Source organism: Rousettus aegyptiacus, unplaced genomic scaffold, assembly GCF_014176215.1.
Source record: "Rousettus aegyptiacus isolate mRouAeg1 unplaced genomic scaffold, mRouAeg1.p scaffold_m13_p_16, whole genome shotgun sequence".
Classification (NCBI taxonomy): Eukaryota; Metazoa; Chordata; class Mammalia; order Chiroptera; family Pteropodidae; genus Rousettus; species Rousettus aegyptiacus.
Window position 1 is genome coordinate 53,803,482 of NW_023416291.1, and position 19,682 is coordinate 53,823,163.

Here is a 19,682-nt window from a genome sequence, read left to right on the forward strand (position 1 = left end):
CCTACCAGCTGGTGAATGCTGTCGATGGCCCGGTTGTACTTGTCACAAAGCCTCTGCATGCTTTCGAAGCTGAAAAACGCAAAAGGACGACGCTGCTCACTGCCAAGCTCACGACAGGCCACCGGGAGGAGACAGCACACGGCCAAGAGGCGAGGGGTCGGGCAGGGGTCACAGGGCACCGAGGAGCACCCGACATGGGCAAGGCCAGGCCAAGAGCGTCGGGCTGCTGTGGTCATGGCTGCGAGGCTGCACCGTGCGCTCACGGGCCGAGCCCAAGGTCGACAGTGGGCCCAGCAGGACTGAAGTCACAAAAGGGGTTCACATGGCCATCCCTGGGGTGTCACGGGTGGGCAAGACCCAGCCTGCGCACTCATTCCCCAGCCTGCCAGGCGGGCTCCCCGGCCCCCCTTCCCTGGTGGGGTCCCGCAGGCCCCACCCGGCCCTGACGCAGGCAGAGGGGCGGCGCCTGGTGCTGCTGGCCCACACCCAACACCCCAGTGCTGAAGAAAGGGGGGCACATCCCCTGTGTGGGCATTGCTTCTGCTTGCGAAGATATCACAGGTTTCTACAACGTTCAGAGATACAAGTAACACATGTTTAGACATTTAATCAGAGAGTTTGAGTTTTTACACCGAGCTACATTCTCCCAAACATGACTGATTTTATTTCAGGTGCTAATTTTCAGTGGAATCCCCTAACCCAGGGGTGCTCACCTGGGGCGGTCCTCTCCCCTGGAGACACTGGGCAGTGTCTGGGGACACCTGTGGTTGTCACAATTGGGGGTGCCCCTGGCATCAAGTGGGTGGGGACAGGGATGCTATCTTATAGCCCAGAGTGCCTGGGACGGCCCCCCACAGAGGACCTGGGCGGAATGTCCCCAGGGCTGAAAGGGGACCTACACCAGGTGTTTGTGCTGTGTGAAGGGAGCGTCCCTGAGAGACCCTCAACACTGCCGATGCGGCAAGGCGCTTCCTCCCCAGGACGTGCCCCCCGAACAACAGAACACAGGCTCCCCTCCCCGCCTGCACCTCCGCCACCCGCCCAGCCCTCGCCCTCGGCCCCAGGTCCACTCTGAGCGGACGGGCACTTTCCCGCCTAACAAAAGTAACGGGTTCGATTAAGAGCAGCGCCCACGTAACAAGGTCACAGCTTCCTTGGATGGCGGGTACAGCTAAAAATTCTAGAGAGCTCAAGAGCAAGACAGAGAGGCCGCCACCAAAGCCCGATGAGCTCTCAGCAAGGACAGTGACGTGACCAGACGCAGCAGAGATGACTGACACGTGAGCCAGAAACCCAGGAGAAACGCGCCCCGGCACCAGCACCTTCTGGAGAACCGGCCGTGCGCACAGGATGGGGCCGCGGCCAAGGGCAGCAAGGGTGCCGCAGGCTCACAGGAGACGGCGGCCCTCAGGCCCTGCCCACTGCCTGGCCCTGCGTCCACTTCGCCGATAGGACCATGGCTCACGTCTCCCGAGGCCCCGGGAAGAAGCCACGGCACTGTTTACTACTCTGCCCCTTCGACCTGACCGCAGCGGCTGCCCACGGCCTCCGACCGGCCCTGGCTGAGCAAGAAGGCTCAAAGCCTGGGCTGTCCCCGTACCCTGGCCCCAATGAAACTCCACCTTGAAGATCCGAGCTTGGCTGTGGGCTGGCCCTGCCGTCCGCTTGCTTGAAAGGGAAACAGCCCACTGTGCGTCCGACCCCCGAGGGCGTGCCAGCCCCCAGGGGACCCCGTCACACTGGCCCCGCTGCCTCCTCCCAGCCTCCGACACCCTTGCAGGCTTCCCAAGCCAACTGGACGTGGAGGGAGGAGCAGAGCGGCCGCCCGGTGTTGGGGTGCGACTCGTGCGCCCTCACCCCAAGGACGAGAGGACTCTGTGGTGGCCCTGGACATCTGGTGCCCTGGACGAGGCGCGTGCAATCCCCCCCCCCCCCCCACAGCGGTGATGACTCTTGGGTGGGAGCAGGGTCGGAGGTGAGGGCACAGGTCAGGGGCTGACCAAGGCAGGAGACGCCAACCAGCAGGTCAAGGGCCCCCAACGCAAAAGTGACGACGAGTCAGGTGCGCCGGGCCCGCAGTGGGGCTTCCGGGCACCACCGGCCATGTCCTCCGTCAGGGCGACTACCTGCGCCCACAGACGGCAGCACCTTCGGGGAGGCCGCAGGGCCATGGCAGCCCCTCTGAGCACCCAGCTGGGCAGGAGCCAGGAATGAAGTTCTTTGTCAAAGGAAAACAAAAACATTCCAGGCGGGCATTCCAGAGCAGGCTCGCCCTGCTCCACCCACAGGACTCTGCTCTGAGATCAGCCTGCACTGCAGGAAACGGCCAGACGCGGTCAAAGGGCTAGGCACAGTCAGCTGGCTTGCTCTGGGACTGACTGGGCCGGGGCTGCAGGCCGGGCCGGGGCTGCAGGCCATGCCAGCTCCGGGGTCACCGGCTGCGAAAACGGCAACTAAGTCGGGCGATTCACGCGGACCGACTCGCGTCCACTGTGTGGCGTTCTCGATTAGGCCCTCACTCCGCCAGCCCCTGCCAACGTTTGATAAACATCTACCAAAACAGCCCGGCGGAGCCTACGGCGGGCCCTGACAGGGCAGCCCACGGCGCAGCAGAGGCGCCTGGCAGCTGCGTCCCGGCAGGGTCCCCAGCCCGGCGGACGAGCGGCCAGGCAAGAGCCGGCTTACCTTTTGGTGTCGTAGTCAATGAGGACGTAGTTCTCCATGGCGAGCTTGAGGTCCGGGATTTCCTCACAGACCCATCTGAAATCCGAAAGCAGACGCTACAATGAGGACCACGACACACGCGACGCTTCCTCCTCCACTTCCTTAAACACCGTTCACTTTCCAATACAGAGAGAAAACATCCTCATCACTGAGTCACAGCGGGACAGGGAAGGGAGGCACCGCCTCGAGGGAACGCTGTCAAGTTTACGGCGAGGCTGCGAGCACGCAGGCTCCGCGTGGCTTCCGGCTCCAACGGCGATGGCTGGGGGCCCGCGTGGGTTTGCACGTCACAGGGCAAAAGAAACCAGGCAGCTGGAAAGCAGCATGGAGACTAAAACCAGAGGGGAATTATGCTTGAAGAGTTAACTGCCCCGCGACAACGGAGCTTCTTCGAAGACACACGGCAAGAAAAGGACGTGGGGGAAGAACCCGCAGGTTAACACGGACACGCACCGGCCAATCCCAAGGCACGAGCCTCCTGGGGTCCCGATACGACCTCGAAAAAAGCACGGAAAATAGCGTCATCACTGTAGATCGCACAGAGAATAAAAGGAAAGTGACGAAAAACTGCGCGCCTAAGACTTCGACAATTGAGACGAAAAACTTCCTGAAACACACAGATCACCAAAACTGACACCGGAAGCAGCAGAACGTCTGACTGGCCCTGGCCCTGCGACAGGCTTGATTTCCTGAGCAAGTGCCACCCACGGAGACAGCGCCGGGCCCAGACGGCTCCGCTGCTGAGCCCTGCGAGAAGGAAGGACGCCAAGCCCCCCACAGTGCTCCAAGCCCACGAGGCCAACGGCACTCTGGTTCCAAAGTCAGGGCAGACGCAGCCCTGCGAAGACGTAACAGGTGACCCGCAGGCCGGCACCTCTCGCGGACAGACACAAAGCCTTCAAAAACGCTAGTCCGACGGACTCATCGCCGTTGCCCAATCGAATGGGGTTTATCCCAGGACGAAGATGTTTAACACCGAAGTTGATAGCTGCGATCCGCCACGGTGACGGGTAACGGAGAGAGAAACAGTACAGACATCTCAACGGATGCAGACGCACACGTGACAAAAGGCAGTCCCTGCTGGCCTGCCACCCGGGAGACTGGAAACGGGGAGGCTGTGGTCAGGGGCAGGGGAGCGGCCAGGCCTGGAGCTGCTGTCACCAGGAGACCCGCCCTGTGTTGCCTGCACCCGACTCTGGGCTCCGCCAGGGGCACAGGGGCGCTGGACTAAGAAGGAATGGCGCTGACCCTGCGTCCCTGGGCCACCCAGCGAGACGCCCTCCCTCGCAGGAAGCGTGACTTCTCACACCAGCTGCAGCTGAGGCCCCTGCACACACACGGGCCGCAATCCGCCTCAGAGGTCCAGGCACTCCCCCGAGACCCATCCGAACTCGGTCGCCAGGGCCAGCTGTGCCAGCCACATGCCACCTCCCTTGTGCTCCACAGCCCTGAGGGTCCCTGCGTCACAGCCCTGGGCTCCTGCGCTTGCACCGTGAACCCCTTCTCTCCCAGCGAGCACGTCCCTGTGCGAGGCCTCTGTGCGGGGGCACATGGGGTTCGGGCTGCGAACGCCACACCGGTGCAAGATGCGCTCCCCCGGCGGTGGGGGGGGGGGGCACAGGTAACGACGCCTGCAGGCGCCCTCTCTCAGACACCGCACTAGACAGAGGTCCCGGCCAGCGCCACAGGGCGCAAGGAACGAACGGGCAGTGTTTCCCGCACCCGGAGAAGCGAATCGTCTCCACTCAGACACGGTTCAGTGTATCGTAAGGAACTTACAGAGACGCTTCTGGAACTTGAGACGTGAATTCAGCAAGGTCACAAGACACAAAGACAACATGCAAAAATAAGCCGTGTCTGTACGTCGGCAGCAAAGACTTAGAAAAAGGAAAAACTTAAATGCCACTTAAAATAGCATCAAAACAAACACTTAGGGGTCGTTTTCATGAAAGATTTGCAGGACCTCTGTGTGGAAATCCATAAAACACTGCTGAGAAAAATCAAAGACGACACAAACCGGCAGACGAACGAGGTTCACGGGACACAAGGCTCACCCTTGTTACACCTTCTCGAACTGAGCTGCACACTCAAAGCCACTCTGCGGAAGGCCCTGCGAGGCTTCCTGCACAGCTTTTTGGGAGAAACAGACAAGGCTAATCCTAAAACGGACTCACGGGCGGCGAACTGGGGCGAGCCCAACACCCTTAAATGGTAGCGGCGCAGTTGCGAGGCTGCCCTTCTCCTTTCGGGACTCACTACAGACCCGCGGTCACCAGGAGAGGGTGGCCCTGGAGGAGGCCCGCAGACCCAGCGCGCGCGGGTGGACCAGCTCGGTGGGGGCGAGGAGCCCCTCAGACCAGGCTGCAGCAGCCAAGCGGCAGGTGGGGAGCAAAACGAATCTTGGCCCCCAGGATGACAAACTCCACCTGACACAAATCAAAACGAACTCACAACTGGTCTTGAGCCTGAGGGTAAAAGCCCAAACCCGCGAGCTTGTGGAGGAAGGCGGAGAGCGCCGCGCACCTCGGAGGCAGAGGCTCCCCGGAGCGGCGCAGACGCCCAGCCATCGAGGAGGGGGCTGCGCGGGGGGCGCCGGGTACAGAAGACCGGCAGCACTGGCGCGGCCCCCGGGCACGCGGCCGGGGACGATGGCAGTGCGGCGGTGGCCGCCGGCGGGGAGGCCGAGCCCAGAGCCGTGGGGCGAGTGCCCGGGGGACGGGAGAAGGAACTGCGTCCCTCTACGCGGGGCCGCCGGTCCAGGCCCGAGGCGGGCGGAGTGCGGGGGACACGAGGAGCGCGGGAGGCGGCCGGCCGCTAGGGAACGCGGGCACAGGACGAGCGAGGTCGTCACTGACACACCCCGCGCCTGGCCTGGGCGCGCTGGAGGTGCTGCGGCTCGGGCGCCCACCCCCGTCCCCCGGAAGCTGGGGCTCAGGGGGCACCGGCCAGGCGCACGGCGGCCTGGACTCCTCGGGCCGAGCTCCCGCACCCACTTCTCCGACGTTTCCCGAGATGCTGACGGGGAGCGCCAGGACGCAGACGCCCCGGGCCAGGCCCGCCGGCAACGCCACACTCACCGGATGGTCTCGATGATTTCGTGAGCAGCATCGTGGTGTTTGTCCTGGAAAACAGAGGGACAGGGTTTAGAGCGGACCAGGCAGCCCGGGTGGCCCACCTCTGCATTTCCTGGCCCCCGGAGTTCCCACGCCCTGCTGTGGCCCTGGGGTGCCATCCCGGGACCCCTGCCCACGTGACATGCTGACCTGGGGCGGGGTCTGCACCCGGGGCGCTCCCCGCCCCTGCAGGCGGTGGGCAAGGGGCAGTGGGAGTGTCTGCCTCGACCCCCCCCCCCCCACGCGCAGTGCCCACTGGCTCGTGTCCTGGAGCCCCGCAGCTCAGATGCCACAGCCCTGGCTGAGTTACAGAACTCCCGGGCCGCTGTTTCCCCATCTGTAAGATGGGAGACACCGGAAGCCGCCACCAGGAAAGCAAAGGCCATCCTCCACAGACGACCAAGCCACCGGGCCGGCACCGCGCCCACTGCGTCGGGGCTTGCCGTGGCACCATCCTGCAGAGGAAGGTCGGGGCGTTCCAGGACATCTGCCGGCATCTCAGCAGGCAGGTCACCCAAACTTCGCAGAACCGGGAAGGTGGAGGGCATGCCCAAGAAGGGTACGAGCCTGCGGCCAGGGGACCAGCAGGGAGGCCGGCCGACAGCTGCTCTGTGACGCCGACAGTGCCTCTCAGCCCCGCCGCCATCTCCACCACTCTGCAGGAGGACGGCGACCCCGGGCAGGGGCCTGGAGCAGTTCCTGGCGTATCCCGGCAGTCGACAACAGCGTGCCAACTCCTCACGCACCCCGAGTCCTACTCCGCCTTGTTCTAAGTAAGAGCTCTGAGATGTGATTCGGACGGGACAGAGCTCACCTGTTCCGAGTCCACGGTTCAGTGACTCTGACTACTTTCTGAGATGTGCGACCACTGCACTAGCTCCAGAATCTTCCACCACTCCAAAAAGAAGTCCCGGCCCCGTCAGCAGTCCTCCCCGCGACCCTCCCCACGTCCCGTCTCTGGCCCTGCCTGATCTGGACCTTGCCTGCAGCTTCCCGTGCAAAGCCTTACTCCTCCAGGAAAGGGAAAAGCAGCCGTCTGGTGTTCGGGATGCCTGCAGGTCACTCAGGACAGGGCGGCTGCTGCCGAGCCCCGCTGAGTGGCCACGGCGGGGCGGGGCGAGGGCACGCGTCCCGTCCACCGCGGCGTGACTCACAAGCGCCAGAGTGCAACGCACCTGGCGGCCCCACTGGGCCCGGGCCGGCAGTAACTGTCCTGGCGCACGGCTGCAGCCCGGACGGGCGCAGGTGCCAGACTTTCGTCTTAGCTGTGATGGGACAACTCGCACTGTCCCGGCTTTTAGGCCAAAACGAAGGCAGAAGGAAGCGCCTCCCGGGCTGGCAGAGTGGCCCGGCCCGGGCGAGCCGGTTTCCACCCGCGATTCTCCGTGAGAGGTGTCACTTCCAAAGCCCTGGTCACTGTCAGTCAGACGGCTCGTGACCTCGTGGCCGTGGCCCATTCTTGCTCCACCGGCCTTCGCAGGCCAGAGTGCAGAAGCCGCCAGCAAAGGTCAGACGGGAGCAGCCCCGAAGAACGCTGGATGTAGGGCCCGGCCGGGCCTGGGTGCCCAGGGACACCCTCGCGCCTCCCCCCTCACGCCCCCCCCCCCACAGCGGGCGTCGGCGGCCCTGCTCGGCTCGGCAGGAGGTCCTTCCCGCTGCCTCGGACTGGCCCCCGCTCTCGTCTCCACGTGCACCAGCCACACGGACACGGCGGCCGCCGGGACAGCGGGGCGGCGCGTGCCCGGGATTCCCCAGGCCCCCCACTCGGGGGAGGCGCGAAAGCGTCCCGAGTTGCGTGCCACTGCCCTGTCTTACGCGGAGCGCCGCGCAGGAGGCCATCGTCACGCCAAGCTGCCCCGTCCGGGACCACTCGCCTCCCCAGCCCGGTGAGGGCGAGAGGCCCGCGGCCTGCTTTTCCAGGCTGCCCTCGGGGGGGCAGCCGGGCTCGATGGCCGCGGAGGGCTGGGCGGGGGGTCGCTGTTACAGCCAGCAGGTGCCCGGCTGCCTCCTCCCCGGAACAAACCTCAGAACAGCACCGGGAACCCGAGGTCCGCTGCAGGTCAGGACATGGCTCCGGCATGCCGCCTGCTTGCCCCCACCTCCCGAGGAGTCCAGACCAGAAGGTACGCGTCCCGTTTTAAGCACTGACACCCAGTCCGTTCTGAGTCTACACGACTTCCGGCGTGCGTGTGCCCAGAGTATAAGCTGGGCCGGAGACGGAGACGAGAGGCCAGTAGAGCGGCACGTGCAGGGGGCCGCGGGGGCACCGGCCCTGCTGGCAATGAATCCACCACCAACCCCTCCCCTCACCGCCACCGGCAACAGGAAGTGACCTGCGAGGCATACCGTCACCCGCAGGACCACGCACAGCGGAGGGCAGCGTCTCCCACGGTGACAAGCATCGGAACCCTCGCAGGGCTGCTGAGAGCAGGTGCCTGTGGCCCCACGGTGTAGGACTCAGCAGGTCTGCGCCCGGAACCCACATGCGGCCCGGGTTCCCAGGGCCCCCACTCTGCCGAAGCAGCCCTCGCTGGCAGGCGGAAGAAGCGCGTTCCTTTGACTCCCAGATAAGTGGGGTGACTGCGAATCCCCAGGAGATCGAGGGCGACTCTGGGCTCTGGCCACCCTGTCCTCGGCCCCCTGTGGGCTGCACAGACTGTCATGCAACAAGGGTGCCCACTTCTGCTTTTGAGGCGCAGCCTTTTCCCCTGGTGGCTCCACTCTACTCTAGAGCCCCGGGAGTGGGGGTACCGGGCCACTTCCCATAGCTGGTGCCCAAATCCAAAGCAAATAGAGCAAAAGGGCTCCTGGCGCTGACCACAGGGACTCAGGACGGGCTGTCGCTGGCCGCCACACGAGTGCCCACTGCACGGGAGGCCCACTCACAGATGGTACGTGGACGCGATGGAACCAGCTGGGCCAGGGAGGGCACAGGGCAGACGGACATCGCGACGTGGGGGCTGCAGTGGACAGGGAATGTGCTGTGTGGGCAGTTTTAAAATGCGAGCAGGAAAACGGGAGGAGACTAGACCCCGAAGGCAGGGCGCCTGCCTGGGGCGGCCGGTCTCCCTGGCCGTGGACGGCAGGCGTGGCGGTGGCAGAGACCTGGCTGGCCTGGGAGAACGCGACAGACGGCCCCGCCACCAGGGGGCGGGCACAGACTCGACCCCGGTGCCTGGAAAGCCAGTCCCTGGTGAGCTGCTGAGAACTCCACCTGTTTCCGCCTCCACCAAGGGGTCACTATTATGGCCACACCAGTTCATTTGAGGTCACCGCCACCCCCGGCATGAAGGCCGGGGGAATGCCTCCCCGGGGCCTAGGCCCCCACAACCCTCATAAGGGAGCACCGCTCGGCTGTGAAAAGAGGGGAGACCCTGAACACATGACGCTCAGCGAGAGGCGCCAGACGCACAAGGCCACACGGCGCGTGACTCCACGGACACGGAACGTCCAGAACACGCGTGTCCGGAGAGAGGAAGCAGGTGAGTGGCTGTCGGGGGGCTGGGGAGGGGCCGGGCGGGTGAGCTGCTCATCCGGACGGGTTTCTGGGATTAAGTGAAGATAACCATAACCACATACTGTTCTCTGGCTGCGTGAGATGCCACCACTGGGGGAAACTGAGGAACGAGAACGTGGAGCAGCTCTGTTATTACTTATGGCTGGACAAGAATCCACGATTATCTCAAAAAAGTTTAATTAAGGAAAAAGGTCGGCAGCCCCAGAGGGAGATGCGTAGGCGGGCCCCCTGCAGCTCCAGTGAGCGCACGAGTCCCCGGCCTCCTGTGGCTCCCGCCCGTCGGTGACAGCACAGCAGACATGTGAACCTCAGGGACCAGACCAGCAAGACTGACAGCCACGCGTGCGCGCACCAGGTTCTTCCGCCATCCTTTCCCCTGGCACACCCGCTACCTCACCCACGGGTAGTCTGGGAAGGGTTAATCCGCCTGCCACCTGGGGGAGGATTAGGCGGGACTCACCCTCGGAGGTCAGATCAGAAAATATCTTCTGAGTCACAGGATGGCCGGCTTGCGATGCCGCCCACTCAGCTACTACTCACTGCCAGCGTTAAGGGCATGACTACTCTGGGGTACTCATCAGAGGGTCGTGGGCTCCCCAGGAGGAAGCTGGGGGCGGGGACAGTCATGCTGGAGCTGCTCCGCCACCCACAGCCTTGCCGACTCACCCAAGTGAAGGGCCCCTGCACACCCCCCCACGCACGGGCGCCTGCCCTGCCACCAGGCAACCCAAGATGCCACTTACTCCCCCGCGAGTTGAGACCTAGTTTCCCACCCAAGGGCCATCCTGCTTTAGAAACGACACCGCCGTGAACTGCCAGTGGCTAACGGGAACTCAAAGTCACTGAAGGAACAGAACTCACCCAGCCTCCCCCCCCGCCTTGTTAATTGCACAAAAAGCCAATTTCCGAGTCCGGACACTTCAAGTGTGGCCGGCTGTGGCTGTGTGCATTTCCTCTTACCAATGCCCCCTCCTCCGACAAGCCGCCCACACCTCCCCCAGAGCAAAACTGGCAGTTCCTCCCTCTGGGACCTCAGCTGACCCTGCACAGGGCACTATAACTCTGCTATCCTGTGTTTACACATCTCCACTGTCCTTCATGCCTAAGTTTCTCGAGAAAAAGAACATTGTCTACTGTCCTCTGTGCCCCTGGGAACGCTGCAAATTTTCAGGAGGTGCTTGCAGAATGAATGAATCAGTGAACAAGCAAGCTCAGTCATCTCAAATGCGTGGTCACGAGTAAGCTGACCTTCTGAACTCTGAAGCTTCTGAAGTAGCCCATTTTCGTAGCGTATTCATCATCGAATCATCACAGAACATGAACTCACTCAGAGTACCACCCCCTCGTTTCCCGTGAAAAAATACAATTTCTCGGTGGGGACACGGAAGGTTGACAGACGTCACTGTAAAGCTGTTAGCTGCTGCCGGCCCTGGCGGCTAGCTGCGAACTTCGCCGGGCTGGCGTGGCGGTGGGAGAGCTGTGCCAGAAAGGGGCCTGCTGACGTCAGGCGGGGCGCCCGGCCCGGCGGGCAGCACGCCCTCGTCCGCTGCCAAGCGGAGCCAGGGCCAGCGAGGAGAGACGCTCTGCAGTCCAGACCACTCGCCACTAGAAAGCCAGTCCCGACCAGGAGGCCTTACTCACGGGGGCGCCAAATCCCTGTGGCTTTGCTCCGCCCAGAACAGAAGCAGGTGACAGACAAGCCGACAAGCGTGTCTCCAGTGAACCCGCCCCTCAGCGTGAGATGCCTGGACGCTGGGTCACACTGGGCTTAACTCGGGCCGCACTCAGAAATGCCGGTTTCTGAGCAGCAGCAGCGCTGGGAAACGCCGCTGACCGCGCTCTGCACGGCACGCGCCCCGCCCTGCTGCTGCACCTCCCCAAGGGAGCTGAAGCTCAAGTTCACGCAAAAACCTGCCTGAGGGTGTCTAGAGCCACTTTGCTTCTAATCCCTCCGAAACTGGAAACATGGCACTGTCCTGCCACTGGCAGGTGACTGGATCAACAAAACTGGACTACGACACAGCAAGGAAAAGGGGAGACTTTTTAATACCCGCTCAACACGCGCAAACCTCAGGGATGTCTGCTGAGCGGCAGCAGCCAGGATGGAAACTCTGCTGAGTCCATTGATCTAACTTTCTGGAAAAGACAAAAGCGTAGGGCTAGAGGGAGGTCGGCGGTGGCTAAGAGGTGTGACGTGGGTGGACGGCGACGGGCTGCAGAACCACGCTGAGGAGCGCCGTGGTCCTCCCGCTGTCTGATCGCCCTGATCGGTCAACACCCGTGGCCTGCATGCTAGACAGGGCGAAGTACACTGCGTGTCCGCTAAGAATGAGAAGTGATTATATTTTAAACAACGCACTGGCTAGCCACAGGGGCACAGGGAGAGGGAAGCCAGTGGAAAGGTTGGTGTTTTGAAGCTTCTCCCACTTTATTTCCGTCGCCTGGGACGTGTCCCCGCCCTGTCCACGGCTCAGGCCGCCCCCCGGACGCACCCCAGAGTGGCCCAACCGGAAAAGCCAGAGCCAGGCTCAACCTGGACTCCGGCTGCGGGATGAGAGAAACTCCAAAGGGCCGGCGCGCAGCGAGCTGGGAACCACGAAACCCGCCGACCGCGGAAAACCCGGGCCGAGGAGCCGACACCGACTCCTAGGCGGTCCCTCCGTTCCGACCCCGCCCCCGGCCGCGACGTTTCCAAAAACTGACACACTCCCAGCGCGCGCGAGAGGCGGAGCGCGCGGGCTTCCCCGCCGGGTCCCCTGGAGGCGCCGTCACCCCCCGCAAGACCAGCGCGCGAAAGGGCGCCCCAAGACGCCCGCCCACGGCGCCTGCTGCGCTCCCCCCTCAACGGCACACTGCCCAGCCCGAGCGGGGACGCGGGGACAGTAAGGCGCACCAGGCCCGCACCCACGGGCGAGACCGGGGCGCCCACCCCGCGCGCCCTGCATTTCTGGAATCACCCAGGGAACGGACGCCTTTGAAAATTTCCGCTCAGCCTATCATTTTCCAAGGGTCACTCAAGATTAAGGGGACAGAAAGCCTCCTTTCCAAGGGTCCGGCCGGCCACCCACTCAAGACTACTAGACTGAATGCCTCATTCTGTTCGGGCCAGTTCTGCCACCCGAGGTTAGAGGTACAAAATGCCAAAAGAAAAAAAAAATACAAAGAAAAAACTAGGGAGAGGAAGAAGGAAAGGGTGTCCCCTAAAATAAAAATAAAGGTGAGCCCATTGACAGCTCAAAGAATAAACTACCCAAAAGAAAAAAAACAAACAAACAGAAACAGTGAATGTCAAAACACAAAACACGGGAGAGCGAGCTTGCCGGCCGCCCTGGCGCGGGGTGGGGGGCGAGGGCCGGGGGAACAGGGGTGCCGGCCCCGCAAGGCAACGGCAGCCCGGGCTCGGGCGGCCCTCGGAGGCGCGGGGTCCCCGCGTCCGCGCTCGCGCCCCCCGGCCCGGGCTGCCCGCTGCCTACCCTTCGCGCTGGGGCTGGAAACGGCCGCGGGGACCCCCGGCGCGGACGGGCGGGAGCGCGGGCGCCAGGAGCGCGTCGCGCCCCGCGCTGCTCCGTTGCCCGGTGGGCCCGGCGCGCGCCGCGGCAGGGCGGGGGTCCGGGGGGAGGGGCGGCGGGCAGGCGCAGGGGAGGGGCGGTACTCACGTAGACCGGCAGCGGCCACGGGTAGACGGCGGGCTCGGCCCCCACGGGCGACTTGAGCCTCAGCTCCAGCTTCTCCCCCATGTCGGCGCGCGCGGCCGCCGCACCATGCTAGTCGGGCGGTTGGGGGAGGGGCGGGGCGCCGCGGGCGGGGGCGGGGCGGGCGGAGGAGGGCGGGCGGGAGGGCGGGAGGCTGAGGGGAGGGGGCCCGGCCTGGGCCTCGGCCGCCGCCGCCGCCGCCGCGCTCCCGTCCGGCCCCCGGCTCCCTCTTTGTGGTCACAGGCCCGGGGCCGCCAGCGCCGCCGCCATCTTGGGCCGGCGTGAGGCGAGCACAATGAGCCGGGGGCCGGGCCGAACCACTCGCCGCGCGCGCGCGGGGGGGGCCCGGCGCGAGGAGGCGGCGCGCGCCCGCTGCCCCGCCCGCCGCGCCGCGCGCGCCCCCCCCGCCGCCCCGCCCCGTGGGCTCGCCCGCACGCACGCACGCACGCTCGCGCGTCCTCGGCTGCCCTCGCGCGTCCCGCCGGCGTTCGCGGGGACCCGGGGAGACCCCGCGCGGCCCGCGCTGGCGGGTTCGAGCCTCGGCCTGGAGAGGGGGGCCCCCCAGCCCGCCCCGCGCCTCGTACTAAAACCCTAATCCGCCGTGAAATGCGGCGGCCGCAGCTCAGGCCGCCGCTCGAGCTCGAGGTACGGGACGCGCTGGACAGGGACGCTGCGCGTTGAGCCCCAGCGCTGGGCACTCCCGCTGGCCCAGGAGGGGACTGCCCGCCCAGAGCTGCCTTTTGAGCGGGAAAGGCAGTGACAGCGGTCACAGTGCCTCGATCCCAGATGTGGCCCGGAGGCGTTTTTCAGATGAGATTAGCAGGGAGCCAGCCGGCTGCGTGAAGGGGGTTGTGACCGCCGCCCCGGTGCGGTTCGGCCTCGGCCAGGGAGACGAAGTCTCAGAAGAAAAAGGAGGTTTCCTGGGAAGGCACTTCCGCCGCCACGGGAGGTCTTCCCCGGCCTCCAGCTGCGTCCTGCGGGGTCACGTGAGCCCGTCCTTCGCCTGGAACTCCCTGTTCACGCAGTGGTACGTGTACGTGCGTGTGCGTGTGCTGAACACGCACCTGTATACCTGCACGTGCGTGCACGCGTGCTGTTTATATGGAAGCGTGTGTGTGCTGTGCACGTGTCGTGTGTGTGCGTGCTGCACAGTCCACATCTGTGAGCGTCCACATGCTTATCAAGAGGCGCGTGTGTGTGTACGCGCGTGTGTACACACTTGCGCATCCCGTGGGCGCTCGCGGGCCTCACTAACACGGTCACCTGACTGCGACAGTTGGGCTCGGGCTCTGGGCCAGCGGGGGAGCCAGCCGCTTGTCCCTTCAGCGTCTCCCTCAAGTGTCACAGCTTCCCAGGAGGGTGGGTGGTGCTGCTGCTCCCCGGGGAGGTGCCTGAGGTTCACAGAGGTTCGGCCTGCACCCGGGCCCCGGGGGAGCTCTGACAGCCGCTTGCACGCTCCCGTGTGACTCACAGGCAGTGCTGAGGGCCAGGGACCAGATGCGGCCCCTTCCACTTTTTGAAGTCCCAGCCAAGGCCGACACGTCGTCGGGACAGCAGTTACTGTGGGGTGGGGGTGGGGCTACCTGGGAACATTCACACGCGGGAGTGCAAGGACGGTCTGGGCGGTCCTAGAGAGGGGTCCCTGCTCTGTCCCCGCTCAGCGCCCCACCCCCCAGCCTGGGAACCCGACACCGCCTTCAGCCAGGGAGGAGAGCCGTCCCACGGGCTCTCAGGAGCTGTTCTAAGCTTCCATCCCACAGGACATGGCAGCAGCCAGAGCCGCTGGTGCAGGACACTTCCCCCCCCCGCCGCCCGCCCTCCCTCTCTCTCTCCCAGCACCATTCCTCTGCCCATCCGTGTCTCCTCCTCCTCCTTCCTTCCACCTCCGTCTCTCTCTCCTTCCCTGTCTGTCTCCCCCCTCCCCTGACACTTTCTGCAGAGAGACCCCCAGGTTCCCTCAGACCCTGACCCAGCCAGAGTGGCTCACAGCAGCTGCTCCTGCTCGACCCCTCCCCACGTCCCCGCCCCCTCCATTGGAGGGGAAGGGTGCCCACCCTTCCCTGTCTGGGATCTCGGGAGAGTGACCAGTCTCTGACAAACAGCTGCTGCTGTGTGAGGATCCTGGGTTAACACAGAAAGTGCTGGAGCAGTGCCTGGGCAGGAGAAGTTTTATTTGCTGTCACTCTTGCTGCTGGAATCGTTAGCGTGAGTAGGAAGGGTGACCATCCCGGTGTGCCCAGGACGGGCCCAGTCTTAGGACTGGCAGTCCAGGCAAACCAGGGTGGCCCGTCACATCGCATAGGGTTGACCCCGTGCTTGCTCTCGGTCCCCCATGCAGCTCGAAAGGAGATCCGCCCCCTCCTTCCTTCCTTCGCTGTCACCCTTCACTCATTCATCCACTCACCCCTTCGTTCAGCTTTTTTATTCTGCGAGCCTTTATTAAGCACTCACTACGTGGCGGACACTCCTCCAGGTCCTAGGGACGTAAGAGCAGAGAGAGCAGGTGAGGATCCCTGCCTGACAGGCTCCCCTGTTCTAGGGCCAGAGCAGGCAAGTAACCAATAGGATGCAGTTACTGTTCAGGGACATGTCACAGGGACTCTGCAGCAGGAGAGGGGCGGGGGGAGGGGCACAGTTGCAAAAGGGGCTGAACGCCCAGTGCCCTGCTGGCAGCTTCCCAGGCGACCCGCTCCCCAGGGCATGCCAGGCGCGGTCTGGAAACATCTGTGGTTGTCCTGACTGCGTGTGCTCCTGGCGTGCATCAGTGAGGTCAGGGAGGCTGCTCAGCCCCACAGTTCCCAGGATGGCCCCCCACAGAGAAGACCTGGCCTCGGTGTCCCCAGTGCCGAGAGGGGGAGTCTGCACTAATGTTCTTCTGACCTGTTGGTTTCTGCAGAGTCCTGTGAGGGCAGGGACTGTCCTGGTCACCCTGCAGCCTGAGATGACCTGCAGCAGGCAGTAGTGCCAGGCATGCCAAACCTGAGACCTGGTTTGGGTTGGAAGGCAGGCGCGGCGCCCGTCCCACCTGCCCCTCAGAGCTGGGGCTCAGGGGCTGGGGCCCAGTCGTGGTGGCCTCTGCTTCCTCCTGTACCTCTTTCCAGAGATTTCAATCTTGTCACTGTCACGGCCCCTGTTGTGGATTCAGTTCCCCAGCGACGCCGAGAGCGAGGACTTGTGTGCAGGTTGCTGATCCGAGCGATGCAGACGAGAGCACCGCGTGGCGGCAGCGAGACAGGTGAGAGGAGGCGGCCGGGCCTTTACCATCAGAGGACCTCGAAATGAGCCCGCCGAGGGCGGCGGGGCTGGGGCACTTCACACCAACTCCTGTCGGTTGCTGGCGGAAGGCCAGGTGCACGTATGAGTTCCCAGGCACGAGATGCAGGTGCTGGCCGTCGGGCTCTGAGGGTGCTCACGTCCAAGAGAAAAAGGACCCCGGGCGCTTCCGAGTCAGTCTGTAACCAGCCTGGCTCATCCTTCCTGTGGTTCCAAATGCCCCACAGGTGTCCCCCTCCCCCCAGCACCTTGGTCTCCAAAGCCCTGCTCACAACCCAGGCGTGGGGCGGGCAGCAGTCCTTTGTTAACTGCTTGTAAGATGCCCAGGCCCCTCAAGTCACGAAAATACACTGTTACCTTTCTTATTGAGCTTCACCAAAAAGTAGCAAAGCTCGAACAGCATGTTCTGTGCCTGTAGACCCTGTGCCCATTTCTGCTGATTTGTAACTGTCCTGTTACTGTGATACATTTGTTACAACTAAGGAACCAATCTTGAGCCCTGATTATTAGCTGAAGTCCAGACCTCATTTGAATATTACTAGTTTATTCCAAACATCCTTTTTATGTCCCGGTCTCTTCTGAGCTGTGACAGTTTCTCAAACTTTCCTGGGTCAGCTATTTTGTCCCTCAATTTGTTTGTGTGGTCTTTATTTTTCTGGTATTTTTCTTAATGGTTTGGCTGGGATTACTGGGTTTGGAGAGGAAGACCCAAACAGATAAAAATGCTATTCTCATCAGATCACATCGGGGTCCATGTCATCAAAGGACTCAGGACTGACAATGTTAAAGCGTGGTGGACAGTGCCCTCCCCAAAGAGCCAAAATTAAAGAGGCCGACCACGTCGAGTGTCGGTCAGCCTGAGGAGCCACTGGAACTCTCGTGTGTTCCAGTGGAAATGCAAATGGAGCAGTTCCCTCGTGAAGGTACGCCCACAGAAGGAAGTGTCCACGTCCCCACTGGACGACGTGGCACTAGACTGTTCACAGCGGCGTCATTCACGGTAGTCGGCAGCTGGGAACGATTTTAATGCCCTTCCGGAGGAGAAGGGGTGAATAAACTGTGGTAGTCATACCAAGTCACACAAAGGGACACTACACAGCCTGGAAAAGGAGGGGGCTGCCGCCACCCGCACCAGCTTTCATGGCTCTCAGAGTGCTTGGGTGAAGGCTGTCAAACGACAGCGAAGACTTCCTTTATAACTCCACAAACACGACGTCCAACACCAGGAAAAACTAACAAATGGCGTTAAAAGTCAGAGGTCGTCTCCGGGGGGTCGAGTGGGAAGGGGCTTATGGGACTCCTGGGAGGGGCTGGGTGGCAGCTACAGCAAGACAGAGACACAACCTATTAAGCCTCGTCACTCGAAGTTAGTGCGCTTGCGTCCTTTTGTACGTATGTCCTCCCTCAGCCACTCTGGAGAACAGTCGAGCGGTTCCTCGACAGGGTGAACAGTCACCCTGTGACCTGCTGATTCTGCTCCCAGGCGTCTATCCAACAGAACCGAAAGTGGACTCACATACTTGTACGCAAGTGTTTACAGAAGCATCACTCAGGATGCTCAAAAGACAGAAACCCGCAGATGCCATCAACGGACGAGCAGATTGACGCGAGTGGTCCCTCGAGACAATGCAATACTATTCGGCCTCAAAGAGGAAGGGCGTTCTGACACCTGCTGCAGCACGGAGGGACCTCGCCGTACGATACGCTGTTCAGTGAAATAAATAAACCAGACACAAAAGCGCAGGTGCCGTGTGAACCCGCTCACACGGGGACCCTGCGGGAGCCGGGCGCATAGGGACCGCGCAGGATGCTGGGGGCTGGGGTGGGGGGGCGGGGCGTTAGCGTCCAGCGGGGCTGTCAGTTTGGGACGGTGAGAAAGCCCTGGTGGTGGGTGGGAGGTTTGGGGGCGACAGCTGCACCACGTGCTTAATGCCGCCGACTTGTAATAGCGAAAAGGGTAAACTGCATGTTTTGCCACAATTTAAAGAAACGGTGGTAGCGCAGAGTCCCACTGGCTGGCCCTGCAGGGCAGGCTCCGGCTGCGGGATTCCAGAGCCCCACGAGTCCTGCTGCGTTCCCGTCGCCTCCTTCACTTCGTCCTGGGGTCGGGTCCTGGGGTCGGCGAGCTCGTTCTTGGCAGGACTGGAGGCACAGATGCCTCGGCAGGGAGGGAGGGTTACGAATCTGAGCCAGGCTTAAGGCCGTCCGGCGGACATGACTCTGGAAAGGCGTCCCCGTGGGGAAAGATGGACGCTGTGTAAAAGCGGGGTGTAGCCGGGGGTGTGGAAGCAGCTCGCAGTTGGACATAGGTGTGCGTGTGCGTGTGTGTGTGCGCGTACAGAACACACACTCGTACCTAAGTAGGTCCTTCCTGACGCCCAAGGACGCGGTACGGTGCTGGGTGCTGGAACGGGGGCCGCCAGCACCAGAAGGTTCTCCAGCATGCGGGCCATGCCAGCCCCTGCTGGAGGAGTGCTCGTCCACACCCCTTGCCGCGCGTTCACGAGGCTTGTCAGCACACGTACCCCCCGCCCCTCTGACCCTGGGGTTGGAACACCATCATTCAGTTGGCTCCTTGCTCTGTAGGTCAGCGATTTGGACTGGGCCCAATGGGCCATCCTGCTGGTCCTCCTGGGGGCACTCATGTTTCTGGGGTCTTTTAGTGGTAACAGTAAAGATGCCGGCGTAGTAAGGATACGTTGGTCTCTAAAATTGTAGACTCGGAAACTTGGTGTTCTCAGACCCGTCACGTGGTGAGAAGGCACCATCTTGCTCTTGCCTGGAGAGTCTGTATCCTGTGTCACTGACCCAGAGAAGCAGCCTGAGTTCCCAGCCCAGGTGCAGAACTTCAAATAAAGAGCATCCAGACCACGCTCCACGTGGTTTCTGGGGAGGCAGCAGCCTGCACCCGCGCCTCAGCCCCAGCTTGATTAATGCCAGCCTGTCCGCTCACGGCTCTGCCTACCTTTGAACCTGCCAAACTACATTTCGTGTAGTTATTGTCTAAACTTTACCTCCCAATCCTATAATATCTCTCTCATCTTACTTTTTGGTAAGACGCCCATATTTCCTCCATCACTTGGTCTCCCTTGCTACAGTGAGTTCATAAACCCAACTTCCTGGGACCCCAGTCACGTCCCTGCGGGTCCATCAGGTGGGCGATACCACTGCAGGGGGACAGTGGGGAGGGGGCTTTTGCTGAAACCCAGAGGAAGCCAGAAGTAGCGGCTGCGGATCCCAGGCCTCTGGACTGGGTTTTTCTGTGCAATGTTGAACAAGCGAGTATTTTTATGTTCGGAAAACGGGCTCATTTTGTCTGATGAACTCCTGGAGGATGTCGTCAGAATTAGGAAAGAGAGAGAT

The 19,682-nt window shown here is 62.8% G+C and overlaps 2 protein-coding genes across 13 annotated transcripts in view; one reads left to right on the forward strand and one right to left on the reverse strand.

Moving 5' to 3' along the window:
- DOT1L (DOT1 like histone lysine methyltransferase) overlaps positions 1 to 13,169 on the reverse strand; it is a 46,359-nt gene extending 33,190 nt beyond the window's left edge. For 5 of the 10 annotated variants that reach the window (XM_036234164.1, XM_036234165.1, XM_016163502.2 and 2 more), the window contains exons 1-4: positions 13,011 to 13,169; positions 5,802 to 5,845; positions 2,686 to 2,760; positions 6 to 69 (exon numbers count right to left, since the gene is read on the reverse strand). In XM_036234164.1, the coding sequence (XP_036090057.1) occupies positions 6 to 69; positions 2,686 to 2,760; positions 5,802 to 5,845; positions 13,011 to 13,091 (264 nt within the window). In that variant the 5' untranslated portion in view covers positions 13,092 to 13,169. The remainder of the gene's footprint in view (positions 1 to 5; positions 70 to 2,685; positions 2,761 to 5,801; positions 5,846 to 13,010) is intronic. The other 5 variants (XM_016163494.2, XM_016163496.2, XM_036234166.1 and 2 more) reach the window with 2 other exon arrangements.
- A 360-nt stretch (positions 13,170 to 13,529) lies between these two features.
- The window catches only part of AP3D1 (adaptor related protein complex 3 subunit delta 1), a 48,538-nt gene continuing 42,385 nt past the window's right edge, over positions 13,530 to 19,682 (forward strand). The window contains exons 1-2 of one of the 3 annotated variants that reach the window (XM_036234169.1): positions 13,530 to 14,073; positions 15,943 to 16,281. The gene's annotated coding sequence lies outside the window, so the exon portion shown is untranslated. Of the gene's footprint in view, positions 16,282 to 19,682 lie in introns of all 3 variants that reach the window. The other 2 variants (XM_036234168.1, XM_036234170.1) reach the window with 2 other exon arrangements.